The sequence below is a fragment of the Dermochelys coriacea genome, chromosome 1 (genome assembly GCF_009764565.3).
Source record: "Dermochelys coriacea isolate rDerCor1 chromosome 1, rDerCor1.pri.v4, whole genome shotgun sequence".
Lineage (NCBI taxonomy): Eukaryota > Metazoa > Chordata > Testudines > Dermochelyidae > Dermochelys > Dermochelys coriacea.
The window spans coordinates 139206949-139220380 of record NC_050068.2 but is presented as its reverse complement, the minus strand read 5'-3'; the positions used below and the strand labels follow the sequence as shown (position 1 = coordinate 139220380).

The following is a 13432-nucleotide window of genomic DNA, read 5'->3' as shown; positions in this document are numbered from 1 at the left end:
GTGCAGGGTTGTCTGGGCCCTTCATACTGGTGCTACGAATGTGCAGCACCAGAGGGCACCAGAGCCATTCTGACAAGTATCATTACCACAGAGGGAAAAATTTCTCGTGATTGTGCTCGGGGCGTGCACACACCTTCCTTGGAATGGACATGTATAACACATCTCGAAGAACAACAATTAAGCAGAGGTTAGTAACTATTTTTTTTAGTAGGTTTCATTTCTACCTTAATAGTAGTACACAGAATGGGTACACTTTAAGGGGTGTATATCAAGAATTGATTCTCACCAGGGGAGAGTATCTTATAAATAAAATAATTATCATGCAGTTTTGTATAGCTGGAAGCCAAGGAGCTGGGAAGGGGTTCTACAAATTGTCCTAATAAAGTGGAATGTACAAGGAATCTTTTAAAAATAAGGTACACATATGCACAATACACTTCCAAAATATCAACATGTTGTTAGACTGTGTCGCTCTTGTGCAATAAAATGCAGTTACGCTACTATACTAGCTTTCCTTGTAAGTTGTCAGAACCTATATGTTACTAGAGTCTCAGTTATTCAGTCCATTAGGCCAATTATAAATCTTGAGGGAGAACCCCTGGGCATGATTTATGAGCATCCTTTTATAGTACTTTCCTACTCACCTATCATTAGATTATTATTTGCCACTGTGAAGGTTTCCCGATAACCTGTAAAAAGGGTTTCAGGGCTAGTCTAACCTCTTAATAGTAGAGAATGTGATGAGTGTTGTTGTGGTGAAGTACTCCAACAATAAGAAACCTAATATACAAAATAGAAAAATATGGACAAAAGTAATACAATATTTAAACAAACATTAAACTTAAGACAATTGAAATTTAAGCAAGAATGTTTATATTTATAAGAGTTTAGAACCTGGTTGTAACAACAATAGTGATGTCACAAATATTAACCTTTTCATTCATAAATAGTTCTTAACCATGTGTAAAATGTGTTCTCTTAGTGGCTCTTCTGCATTAAGGACCAAAGAACACAAAATCAGTGTGAGATCTACAGTAATGCTCGTAGAATGATGAAAGCTTATATCATCTCACTCATTTTCTTTTTAGGAAAATCCGGAGAGATTACCCTTCCAAAATCCTTATTCAGCTGTGTGCTGCATTACTTTTACTCAACCTAGTTTTCCTCCTTGATTCATGGATTGCTATGTATAACATACGAGGCCTGTGCATCACAGTTGCTGTATTTCTGCATTATTTCCTCTTGGTTTCCTTCACTTGGATGGGCCTTGAAGCATTCCACATGTATCTTGCCCTTGTCAAAGTGTTTAATACCTATGTACGGAAATACATCCTTAAGTTTTGTATCATTGGTTGGGGTACGTATATTTTTCTGGTTTTGGAATCTAAAATATAGTTTCTTTACAACAATTTTGGTGGATGGAAGACCATTTAAAAGTAACAACAAAGCAAGTATCAAATACCTGTTGCCTGTAAGAATCTCAGATGCATTATCAATAACAGAGTTCTCTTTATTTCACTATTCTGTGACTTTAGCATGTTGCAGAATTCACCCCTTGTTGCAAAGTTTTTCAGATTGTAAATTCTTTTGGGGCATACATAATATATTGTGGATGCTATTGCAATTCAAATGAATCATAAATTGTTTCTGTTGGAACTACAGTTGCAGCTGCCCGAGAGCCAATTACACATTTGACTATTTCCATCTCCAACCCCCAAAGCAGATGGTATCGCTTCCATTGGGGAAATTAATGTTATTGCTCCAGAGTATCAACTACATATTCTACCTCTAGATGGCTACTGTTTCTAACAAAAAATAGCAAAACAGTGCCTATGACTTAAGTGATGAGAAAACCCTAGGCCTGATTCTCTTCTCTTGCCCATTACTGTAAATCAAGAGTAAATGCACTGAAAACAATGGAGTTAAGCTGGTGTAAAACAGGTGTGAGAGGCAAAATCAAGCTCATTTTATTTCATGTCCTTAAATCTGTGATATCAAAGAGCATATGCAACACATGTTGCTAGTTTACTGTAGGTTGCAAGTGATATAATTGGATCAAGTCACAGAATATATAGTCTTGTTCAGAAAGATTAAAACTTCAACTGTGTGCTAGTTTATTTTTGCTTTTTACAAAGTAAGTTATCATGATATAACAGTTTCTGACAGCCTTCATAACCTGGCCCTAGGTTTCATAGGATAATATAGTAGTTTCATCTCATAATTCGGAGTGAAAGTTTTGTGATAACTATTATCTAATCTTTCAGGTGTACCACTTTTAGTGGTAGGCATTGTATTGGCTATAACACCAAATAACTATGGGCTTGGATCATATGGAAAGTTTCCTAATGGCTCACCAGATGAATTGTAAGTTAAAAGATAGGCATATTTTAAAAGTGAATGCTAACAGAATGCTTTTATCAAATGGTTATGTGTGAGTGTGTATGTGAGCTTCTTTCCTGAAAGTGACACTTCTGTGAATAAATCTCTGCAGTATATATTAAGTTAAGTCTCTTCCTGAAACTGTTTGCAAGGCTCTGATCCTGGTCACAAAAGAGGATATGCTCCAAAACACTGACATGGAGCTAGAGCATGAAAATAAGGTGAAGGCAAGACAAGAGAAAGGAAGGAGATGGGGGATGAAGAGCAGAGTGTAGAAGAAAGCAAGCCTAAATGTGAAAAACAAAACAAACAGAAAACACCATATTGCCTAAGGAAACAGGAAACCTAAACTTAATCCATTGGTGTGTTTTTTGTTTTGCTTTAGCCCTTGGGATTCATTCAGAGAGATGATGATGGACACTGTTATAAATACCTAGACAGAGAAATGAAAACTTGAATCAGTATATGTGGCCTTGAGTATTGCAGGATGAGTGTTTTCAAACAAAATATAGCCATGCCTAATACTATTCTTACCTAATACCTATTACTAAAATGAATATCTGATAATATGATCTTTCCTCCTTTGTTTTTGTATTCTAGCTGCTGGATCAACAATAACATTGTCTTCTATATTACTGTTGTGGGATACTTCTGCATGATATTCCTGTTGAACGTCGGCATGTTTATAGTGGTGCTGATTCAGCTTTGTCGAATCAAAAAGAAGAAACAACTTGGAACTCAGAGAAAAACCAGTATTCAAGACCTCAGGAGTGTTGCAGGCCTAACATTCTTATTAGGAATTACTTGGGGATTTGCCTTTTTTGCATGGGGGCCAGTAAATCTAATATTTATGTACCTCTTTGCCATCTTTAACACATTACAAGGTAAGTTTATGCTTTGTTATGGCCTTTTGTATAAAAATGTAACGAATAATTCAGTTTTAAGAAATGCTTTATTATGCATAAGTGTTTACCAAAAATTATATCTTTACTGTTACATAATATAAAAAAATAAAACTACCTTGACGATGACCCTTCTTTAATTGCTGTATTACATTTAAAGAAAATTAATGCAAACCAAACACTTTCAGAAGTGACATACTATCTTTTTGAGTGCATTGTAATTAAAATTATTGTCTTAAGGTCCATTCATAGAATCAGAGAAGCTATAGGACAAAAGACCTATTGGGTCATTTAGGCTCTGATGTAATTGATTTGCTTTTGAAAATGTTTACCCTATGTTGCATTTTCAAATGTGAGTTAGGCATTTAGGACCCAATTTTTAAAAGTAATTAGGTGTTGTTCCATTCAGCATTGCAAGGTATCAGTGACTTAGATGGCTGAGTCCCATTTTCAAAAGTAACTTAGGCACTTAGGAGGCTGATTCCCATTGGCTTTCATTGTGACTTATGCTTTTCAGTGCCTAAGTCACTTTTGAAGATGGGACTTAGCTGTCTAAGTCACTTAGGCCCAGATCTGAAAATCCCACTAATTTCAATGGGAGTTAGATGTCTAAATATCTTTGAGGATGTGGGCCTTAGGCCTTGCAACAATGAGCAGAGCACCATCTAAATGCCATTAAAAATCTGAGCATTAGGGCCAAATTGAAGTGCCCAAAGAAGCAGATTTTCAAAAGCATCTAGGTGCCTAAATCCTGTTGAAGACAATGCGAGTTAAGTGTCTAACTTACCCCAGGAACTGGTCCAGAAAATGCTAATCTCTGTCTTCTCCAGTCCAAACTTGTAGCTTCTCCTTTATTTTTCATTCCCTGCAATCTAATTTAAAGAATTGCACAACCACATTCTTTGATAAATTGTAGCTGGAAGGCAGTGTAAATATTTCTGACACGCTTTCTTTGAAAAGTGGAAGATTTGGAAGCAAGTACAGTTCCACTCTGTATAGGAAGCAGTGAGTAGCAGGTGTATCTGTGATCTGGCACAGTTTGAGGTACTCCCACATATGTGAGTTGCATCCTTCCAGGAAAAGATGTGGCTTTGAATCTGTGGTGAAGAGAGCTATACTTACTGTTATTTGAGCATGAGCTGTTAGCCTGTGTGGGCTTTCACTATGACTTAATTGTGATTGGTGGGGCGGGAGAGGGAAGGGAAGGGAAGGGGAGACCAAAAGCTGCCTCGTAACCTTGAATTTGTATTTGTTTAATAAAATTGGCCCCAGTGGCTTATCAACACGAACACTGGTCTGTAAGTGTCATTGATTCCATCACAAGCAGTAGCAGCAGCAATATATTACTCCAAATAAAATATGGAGAAGTTCCACAAAGTATGTAGAGAAAGCCAAAGCTATTCAGTTGATTATACCTCATATTTGAAATTGTACAGCTATAATGAGGTTGTGTTGTTATCTTGTCTTGATTTCTGTACTGGAAGAATTCAAATAAATGTAGCTCCACACAGATCTTCATATTTTAAACTCAGTTACCTGATGTATTTGTATTTTTGGTACTCTGCATCCTCCTTATATCTAATACATATCATGCAAGTGTAATGAGAAAAAGCATTTCAGCTAATGGCATCAGTCCATTGTTTAGACCATCAGTGTCTCTACTGAACAAGAAGATGTGAGAGCATTCGATTGGAATCAGTTGACTTAAGAAGAAACAAAAGGAAATGATACATCCATTTAAAAAAGTTACAAAATGGCAAAAATTCTGTGGCTTGAAGTAATATTCTGACATTGGTACTTTGCAGGATTCTTCATTTTATTTTCTACTGTGTGGCAAAGGAAAATGTCCGCAAACAGTGGAGACATATCTGTGTTGTGGAAAATTCAGGCTGGCTGAAAATTCTGGTAAATATTAAACACTGCTTTCTAAATTTGTAAATTATATAATTAAAGTCAGGTGTAAAGTCCCCATTGTCCTGAGCAAATATTGTTATGCAATAAATGTCATAGCAATATTTCTAGATCTATCTACTACTTTGTTTTATTTTCCTGATGCACAAAGATGGCATTTTAGTTAATTGCAAAATACTGTTGTATAAAGTATTAATTTTGATTGATTGGGACTCTGCATATGTGTAAGGCTGCAGCCTTGTGGAGTCCTTTGTATGACTGGGATCTAAATCAATCCCCAAAGATCTGCTTCCTCAAAGTCAGTGGTAGCCTTAGCAATGACTTCAGTGGGAGCAGGGTCAGAAGCAGCTTTGAGAATAATGTGTGTTCCTAACAATTTGGGGGGGGGGGCAGGTATTTCATTGTACCGTAATTGTCTTTGAAAAGTTATATGCACCCTTACACAGTTTAAAACTCAAAGGTGAAAGTACTTGCAGTTGCAGTTACTGAGATCTCTAAATGGGCCTATAGTCACAAAAATATGATTAGTGACTTTTTAAAACTAGAAATTAAAAAGAAAATTCTTTCTAAATTCTTACATATCTAGAATTATGCATTCCTAGGAGAATATTTTCTATCTGAATATTGGGAAAGATCTTTGGTAGAATTTAAGTTAAATTGCATTATTAACTGTACTCTTGCATTTATTTGTGCTTGAATGTACTGCACACTATGTTCTGTAACACTTATTCTACTATAGATTGGAGTAAAACTGCTACTAATGGTTTAAAGAAGCAGACTGTAAACCAAGGAGTATCCAGTTCTTCCAATTCCTTACAATCAAACAGTAACTCTACTAATTCCACCACACTGCTAATGAATAATGATTATTCAGTTCACGCAAATGGGAATGGTATGTATGTTGCAAAATAGTACTTCTCAAACTATATCCTTTTGTTATTTTAAACAGTTTTAGCTCTCTTATGGCAATTTAAAGTGGGCAGTGAACCAATTAGTTATTTATGAATGCAGAATCAAAATGTTTGTGTGGTCTTATAAATAATACTACAGTTATCCAGTTGATATAGTAGTACTTTTTAAAAAAAATACTCACTTCTCATACTCAATGTGAACTGGTGATTATATGCAAAATTGTAAATGTATACATTACTCAAATACCCAGAAGAGATGCTTTTTATACCCTGCTTGTCAGCTGAAGACAAAACTAGCAGTGAAAGCTTAAGAACATTTAAAATAGCTTTATCATGTTGTATCACTATTAAAGAAAAAACAGTCTACAGATAAAAGAAATGTGATGACACCCAATAAAATAGTTTTTAAAAACATGAAAGCTATCATTTGGGAGTGCTATTAGTGTGTGAGGGCTTGATCTGCAGAACCTCTGCTATCATGACCAGGACATCCACATGTAAACCCCTGTCATAAATATAAAGGAAAGAGTACCACCTTTCCTGTATCCAGTGCTATAAAATCCCTCCTGGCCAGAGGCAAAACCTTTTCACCTGTAAAGGGTTAAGAAGCTAAGGTAACCTCGCTGGCACCTGACCCAAAATGACCAATGAGGGGACAAGATACTTTCAAATCGGGGGCGGGGGGGGGGGACAAAGGGTTCTGTCTGACTGTGTGATGCTTTTGCCGGGAACAGATCAGAAATGCAAGCCTTCCAACTCCTGTTAAGTTAGTAAGTAATCTACCTAGAAAATGCATTAGATTTTCTTTTGTTTAACGGCTGGTAAAATAATCTGTGCTGGAGGGAATGTATATTCCTGTTTTGTGTCTTTTTGTAACTTAAGGTTTTGCCTAGAGGGATTCTCTATGTTTTGAATCTGATTACCCTGTAAGAATTTACCATCCTGATTTTATGAGGTGATTCTTTACCTTTTCTTTCATTAAATTCTTCTTTTAGACCTGATTGATTTTTTCATTGTTCCTAAGATCCAAGGGTTTTGGTCTGTGTTCACCTGTACCAATGGTGAGGTTTAGTATCAAGCCTTCCCCAGGAAAGGGAACGTAGGGTTTGGGGGATATTTGGGGAAAGATGTGTCTCTCTTGGATGTCTCCAAGTGGTCTCTTTCCCTGTTCTTTGTTTAAAATGCTTGGTGGTGGCAGCATATTGTTCAAGGACAAGGCAAAATTTGTACCTTGGGGAAGTTTTTAACCTAAGCTTAAGAATAAGCTTAGGGGGTCTTCATGCAGGTCCCACATCTATACCCTAGAGTTCAGAGTGGGGAAGGAACCTTGACAATCCCGTATGAGGCTGGGGAAGCAGAGTAAGAAAGGGGAGAATGGGACAACAGAGGCTATAAAATCTTCTCACTTAAAGAGGTCACAGCCAGAGAGCTGCATTGCTATTGGCTACTGGGCAAGTAATGGAGCTCAGTTCCAATATTTTTCCCTGCGACTTCCATGGCCAGTCTTCCCTAATGGAAATATATTGTGTTGCAGGAAATGGTGCTTAAGGACAAAATTACTCATGACTTGCATTCCAAATGTGCATGCGTCCATTTAGGACAAACAGAATGCTGCCCACTAAGATGTTAGTCTCTGTAGGCAATGTGGACATATTCATTCCCCTATCCATCTCTCCCCTTTCCTGGTTATGAAAATGCAGGTTTCAAATGTACTACACTCCATGTCAGATGCAAATTGGAGTGGCTAGTGAGAAAATTAGATATGCACATAAGTGGAATGCACCACAAAAAAATGAACCTCGCATGGCTGAAAGTAATTTAAGTTTTGCATCTTTATCTAATGGCGCACAAAAAAGAGAGCATGACTTATGCCAGGGGTGGCCAAACTGTGGCTTGTGAGCTGCATATGGCTCTTCTACATTCTTTGCCTACCAGACTGGGGGAGGCGGGACCTTGGGGCTTCAGCCCTGTGGCGGGGTGGTGGGGCTAAGGACTTCTGCCCTGCAGGGAGGGGTCTCAGGGCATCAGCCCTGTGGCAGGCACACGCAGGCCTGAAGCCCTGAGCCCAGCAGGCATGCCATGGGGCTGCAGCCTTGAACCCCAGCAGGTACCTCCCACAGGGCTGAAGCGCTGAGCTCTGGCAGGTGTACCCTGGCTCTTGAACTGCTGAAGATTGTCATATGTGGCTAGGATGGTCAGTAAGTTTGGCCACCCCTGACTTATGCTTTGACCATGCTGGTTGTGCACTCTGATGGTGCAGCACTTCCTCTTTCCATGCTGAAAATAAAGTAATGATTCAGGTTATCCCACACTGTGAGCACATAGGTCATCATATGTTATAAGACATGAATACTGTACTCCTGGATGCCTAAAGGCCAGTGTTTCTTTCACTCAGTCAAGGGTTGAATCTCAGCATTATTGTAATTGTTCAAATTGTTTTATAGGCAGTTGATGAACTTCACAAACTGGCTACTTTGTCTGTATGACTGGTACTGGGATGTGGCTGTAGCTGTCCTTTAAGTGTTGTTTTTTAAGTACATCTGAAGCAGGAAGCTTGCTAAACAGCCAGTGATGCCATTGAAGGATCGAGATGCTAAAGGAGCACTCAAGGAAAACAAGGCCATTGTGGAGAAACTAAATGAATTCTTTGCATCAGCCTTCACTGAAGAGGATGAGGGAGATTCCCATACCTGAGCTATTCTTTTTAGGTGACAAATCTGAGGAACTGTCCCAGATCGAGATGTCATTAGAGGTGGTTTTGGAACAACCTAATCAATGAAACAGTAATATGTCACGTGGACCAGATGGTATTCACCCAAATGTTTTGAAGGAACTCAGATATGAAATTTGACAGGTTTCAGAGTAGCAGCTGTGTTAGTCTGTATCTGCAAAAAGAAAAGGAGTACTTGTAGCACCTTAGAGACTAACAAATTTATTTGAGCATAAGCTTTCGTGAGCTACAGCTCACTTCATCGGATGCATGCAGTGGAAAATACAGTGGGGAGATTTTTATACACAAAGAACATGAAACAATGGGTGTTACCATACACACTGTAACAAGAGTGATCAGGTAAGGTGAGCTATTACGAGCGGGGGGGGGACTTTTGAAGTGATAATCAAGGTGGGCCATTTTCAGCAGTTGACAAGAATGTGTGAGGAACAGTAGGGAGAGAAACAAACATGGGGAAATAGTTTTACTTTGTGTAATGACACATCCACTCCTAGTCTTTATTCAAGCCTAAGTTAATTGTATCCAGTTTGCAAATTAATTCCAATTCAGCAGTCTCTCGTTGGAGTCTGTAAGCAAGGACTGGCTTGTCTCCCAAGATCTGTGAGTGATGGGTCGTCCATTAGGATAGGTTGTAGATCCTTGATGATGCATTGGAGAGGTTTTAGTTGGGAGCTGAAGGTGATGGCTAGTGGTGTGCTGATATTTCTTTCTTGGGCCTGTCCTGTAGTAGGTAACTTCTGGGTACTCTTCTGGCTCTGTCAATCTGTTTCTTCACTTCAGCAGGTGGGTAGTGTAGTTGTTAGAACGCTCAGACAGAGACGAACACCTACAAGATCTCTATCAAGCATTCTTACAACTACACTACCCACCTGCTGAAGTGAAGAAACAGACTGACAGTGCCAGAAGAGTACTCAGAAGTTACCTACTACAGGACAAGCCCAACAAAGAAAATAACAGAACACCACTAGTCATCACCTTCAGCCCCCAACTAAAACCTCTCCAGCGCATCATCAAGGATCTACATCTATCCTGAAGGATGACCCATCACTCTCACAGATCTTGGGAGACAGGCCAGTCCTTGCTTATAGACAGCCCTCCAACCTGAAGCAAATACTCACCAGCAACCACACAACAAAAATACTAACCCAGGAACCTATCTTTGCAACAAAGGCCGTTGCCAACTGTGTCCACATATTTATTCAGGGGATACCAGCACGGGCCTAATCACATCAACCACACTATCAGAGGCTTGTTCACCTGCACATCTACCAATGTAAATATATGCCATCATGTGCCAGCAATGCCCCTCTGCTATGTACATTGGCCAAATCGGACAGTCTCTACGTAAAAGAATACATGGACACAAATCAGATGTCAGGAATTATAACATTCAAAAACCAATCGGAGAATACTTCAATCTCTTTGGTCACGCGATTACAGACCTAAGAGTGGCTATCCTTCAACAAAAAAACTTCAAAAACAGACTCCAACAAGAAACTGCTGAATTGGAATTCATTTGCAACTGGATACAATTAACTTAGGCTTGAATAAAGAGGTCTATAACATATTGACTAGTGTGGAGAAAATGAACAAGGAAATATTTATGCCTTCACATAACACAAGAACTAGAGGTCACCTAATGAGATTAATAGGTAGCAGGTTTAAAACAAACGGAAGGAAGTACTGCTTCACACAACGCACAGTCAACCTGTGGAACTCTTTACCAGAGGATGTTGTGAAGGCCAAAACTATAATAGGGTTAAAAAAAAAGAACTAAATAAGTTCATGGAGGATAGGCCCATCAATAGCTATTAGCCAGGATGGGCAGGGATGCAACACCATGCTCTGAGTATCCCTAGCCTCTGTTAGCCAGAAGCTGGGAGTGGATGACAGGTGGTGGATCACTCAGTGATTGCCTGTTCTGTTAATTCTCTCTGCAGCACCAACTGTTGGACAACAGAATACGGAGTTAGATGGTCCATTGGTCTGACCCAGTATGGCCCTTCTTAAGTTCTTATTTTATGTTTTTATATCCTGACACCTTATATTAGAAAAATAAGTAAACATCTCTCATATTTAACAATGTTTTTGGATAATAATGTTGGGTAGAGCAAAATCTTTAGCTTGAATTCAAATGTCTACCATTTTCACATAATATTGTCCATATATGTAGGTGAACTACATGTTGTGAAGAAATCATGAAACTTGAGGAAATAGATCCTGAATGGCATTTTGCCATGTTCTCATTAGCTTTCCAAATTAAATGAGTTTGTGAAATAGTTCCTTTTGTCCCATCCCCCTCTAAAACCTTCCTCCACTGTTTGATACTAGCAGGATTAATGCGTTTGGTACCTGACAATTCAGTTTACAGGTAAAAAAACAAAAAACAGTAATTCTCACAGCCATTAAGACAATGTGGATGAGGTAACCTCTTTCATTGGACCAACTTCTGTTGGTGAGAGAGACAAGCTTTCAAGCCACACAGAGCTCTTCTTCAGGTGTACCTTTCCAAGATCTGAAGAAGAGCTCTGTGGGGCTCGAAAGCTTGTCTCTCTAACCAACAGAAGTTGGTCCAATAAAAGATATTACCTCCCTCACCTTGTCTCTCTAATATCCTGGGACTGACACAGCTACAACTACATTAAATAGAAAGACTTACAACACTCACCTAAGCCTTTGCTGTACTTGTGCATTGTGGCAACTGAGCCACAAATCCCAGCACAGCTTTCCAGAGCAGAGGATTTTTGGTCCTCAGTGGTATTTTGGAATTATAGACAAACTCCAATGGTTTTAATAGGTGAGCAATTCCATTGATCTGAGGTCATCTCCCTGTCCTGTCCAATGCTGGTCTCTCAGATGACAGAGAGTCCATGGTCTGCTTCTGCAGTTAGGTTCTGTCCAGGCTGAGGCTCTCAGCATATGTCCTGAGTTGGTACATCATCTTTCTGCTGATGCACCATTGCAGATGGAGGTGGTGGACCATCATTTCCTAACCCACCTGGAAGCTTGAATGGCTTTTATGATAGACACTACCACATATGCATGGAAGTAAGCCGCTTATTTTTTCTTAATTTTAATTGAATGTTTTGAATGCTGTGAGTCTGACCCTGCAGCCTCCATTCATACAAAAAGAGTTTTGTTAAGTGGGTTGGATGAAGCTTTAGATCCTGTATTACATATGCCTTGATGGATTCCTTCCTTTTCTTTCCTCTTAAGATATGGGGATGGGGGGGTCGGTCATCTGGAGGGAGAGAGTCCTCCTTGCAAGCCCTTTGATGAACCAGTTCCTTCCACTCATTGGCCTCTCATAGGGCAGTTGTACCTGAGGAGAGATAAATACACTGATGGGAGGACAGGAGTATACTGATGGTGGATAGAGTAACACAAGATGGTAAGTTTGGAATTTTGGATGTATACAGGCTGTGGCTTTGCTTTGTTAGTGGATCTCTAATTTATAAATTTTGTACTGTCACTTCACACTAATGTCTCTTCTTCTGCCTCTCTCTTGCAGATTTGCGGAGTTTGTGAGAATGGGTGTCTCCCAGATGAACATGCAAATCCCATCACTCAGCATTGTTTTTCTGTCTTTGTTACCTCTGCCTGGTTTTGCAGCCTTTATTTTATTACAAGACATGAAGAGGAATAAAACTCTCATTTATCTTATCTGTATATTTATTTGTATAAGAGTTTCAGCGACTGACAGTTTTGTGCATTAAATTGCATATGTTTGGGTTTTGTATCCTGTGTATTTTTTCAGCTTTCTTTAGCAGATCCAACACCAGCCCAGCAGATTTGGAGGGAATTGAGAATTACCATTGGATAGTTTCGCAAAAAGTAAAGGAGTACTTGTGGCACCTTAGAGACTAACAAATTTATTTGAGCATAAGCTTTCGTGAGCTACAGCTCACTTCATCGGATGCATTTGGTTGAAAATACAGAGGGGAGATTTATATACACACACAGAGAACATGAAACAATGGGTTTTATCATACACACTGTAAGGAGAGTGATCACTTAAGATGAGCCATCACCAGCAGCACGGGGGGAAAAGGAGGAAAACCTTTCATGGTGACAAGCAAGGTAGGCCATTTCCAGCAGTTAACAAGAACATCTGAAGAACAGTGGAGGGTGGGGTGGGGGGGAGAAATAACATGGGGAAATAGTTTTACTTTGTGTAATGACTCATCCATTCCCAGTCTCTATTCAAGCCTAAGTTAATTGTATCCAGTTTGCAAATTAATTCCAATTCAGCAGTCTCTCGTTGGAGTCTGTTTTTGAAGGTTTTTTTGTTGAAGGATAGCCACTCTTAGGTCTGTAATCGAGTGACCGGAGAGATTGAAGTGTTCTCCAACTGGTTTTTGGAATGTTATAATTTTTGACGTCTGATTTGTGTCCATTTATTCTTTTACGTAGAGACTGTCCAGTTTGACCAATGTACATGGCAGAGGAGCATTGCTGGCACATGATGGCATATATCACATTGGTAGATGCGCAGGTGAACGAGCCTCTGATAGCGTGGCTGATGCGATTAGGCCCTATGATGGTGTCCCTTGAATAGATACGTGGACAGAGTTGGCAACGGGCTTTGTTGCAAGGAT

At 39.2% G+C, this 13432-nt stretch overlaps 1 protein-coding gene and 1 long non-coding RNA gene across 2 annotated transcripts in view; both read left to right on the top strand.

Moving 5' to 3' along the window:
* Positions 1-13432, top strand: part of ADGRG2 (adhesion G protein-coupled receptor G2) — an 82688-nt gene that overhangs the window by 62894 nt on the left and 6362 nt on the right. Inside the window, 6 exon segments of the mRNA XM_043504577.1 lie at positions 1089-1357; positions 2265-2364; positions 2980-3267; positions 5087-5142; positions 5145-5186; positions 5932-6084. Coding sequence (XP_043360512.1) covers positions 1089-1357; positions 2265-2364; positions 2980-3267; positions 5087-5142; positions 5145-5186; positions 5932-6084 — 908 coding nt within the window.
* Positions 12088-12565, top strand: LOC122457962. Its single transcript, XR_006277756.1, has 2 exons — positions 12088-12225; positions 12346-12565. It is a non-coding gene; the product is annotated as an uncharacterized LOC122457962 (long non-coding RNA).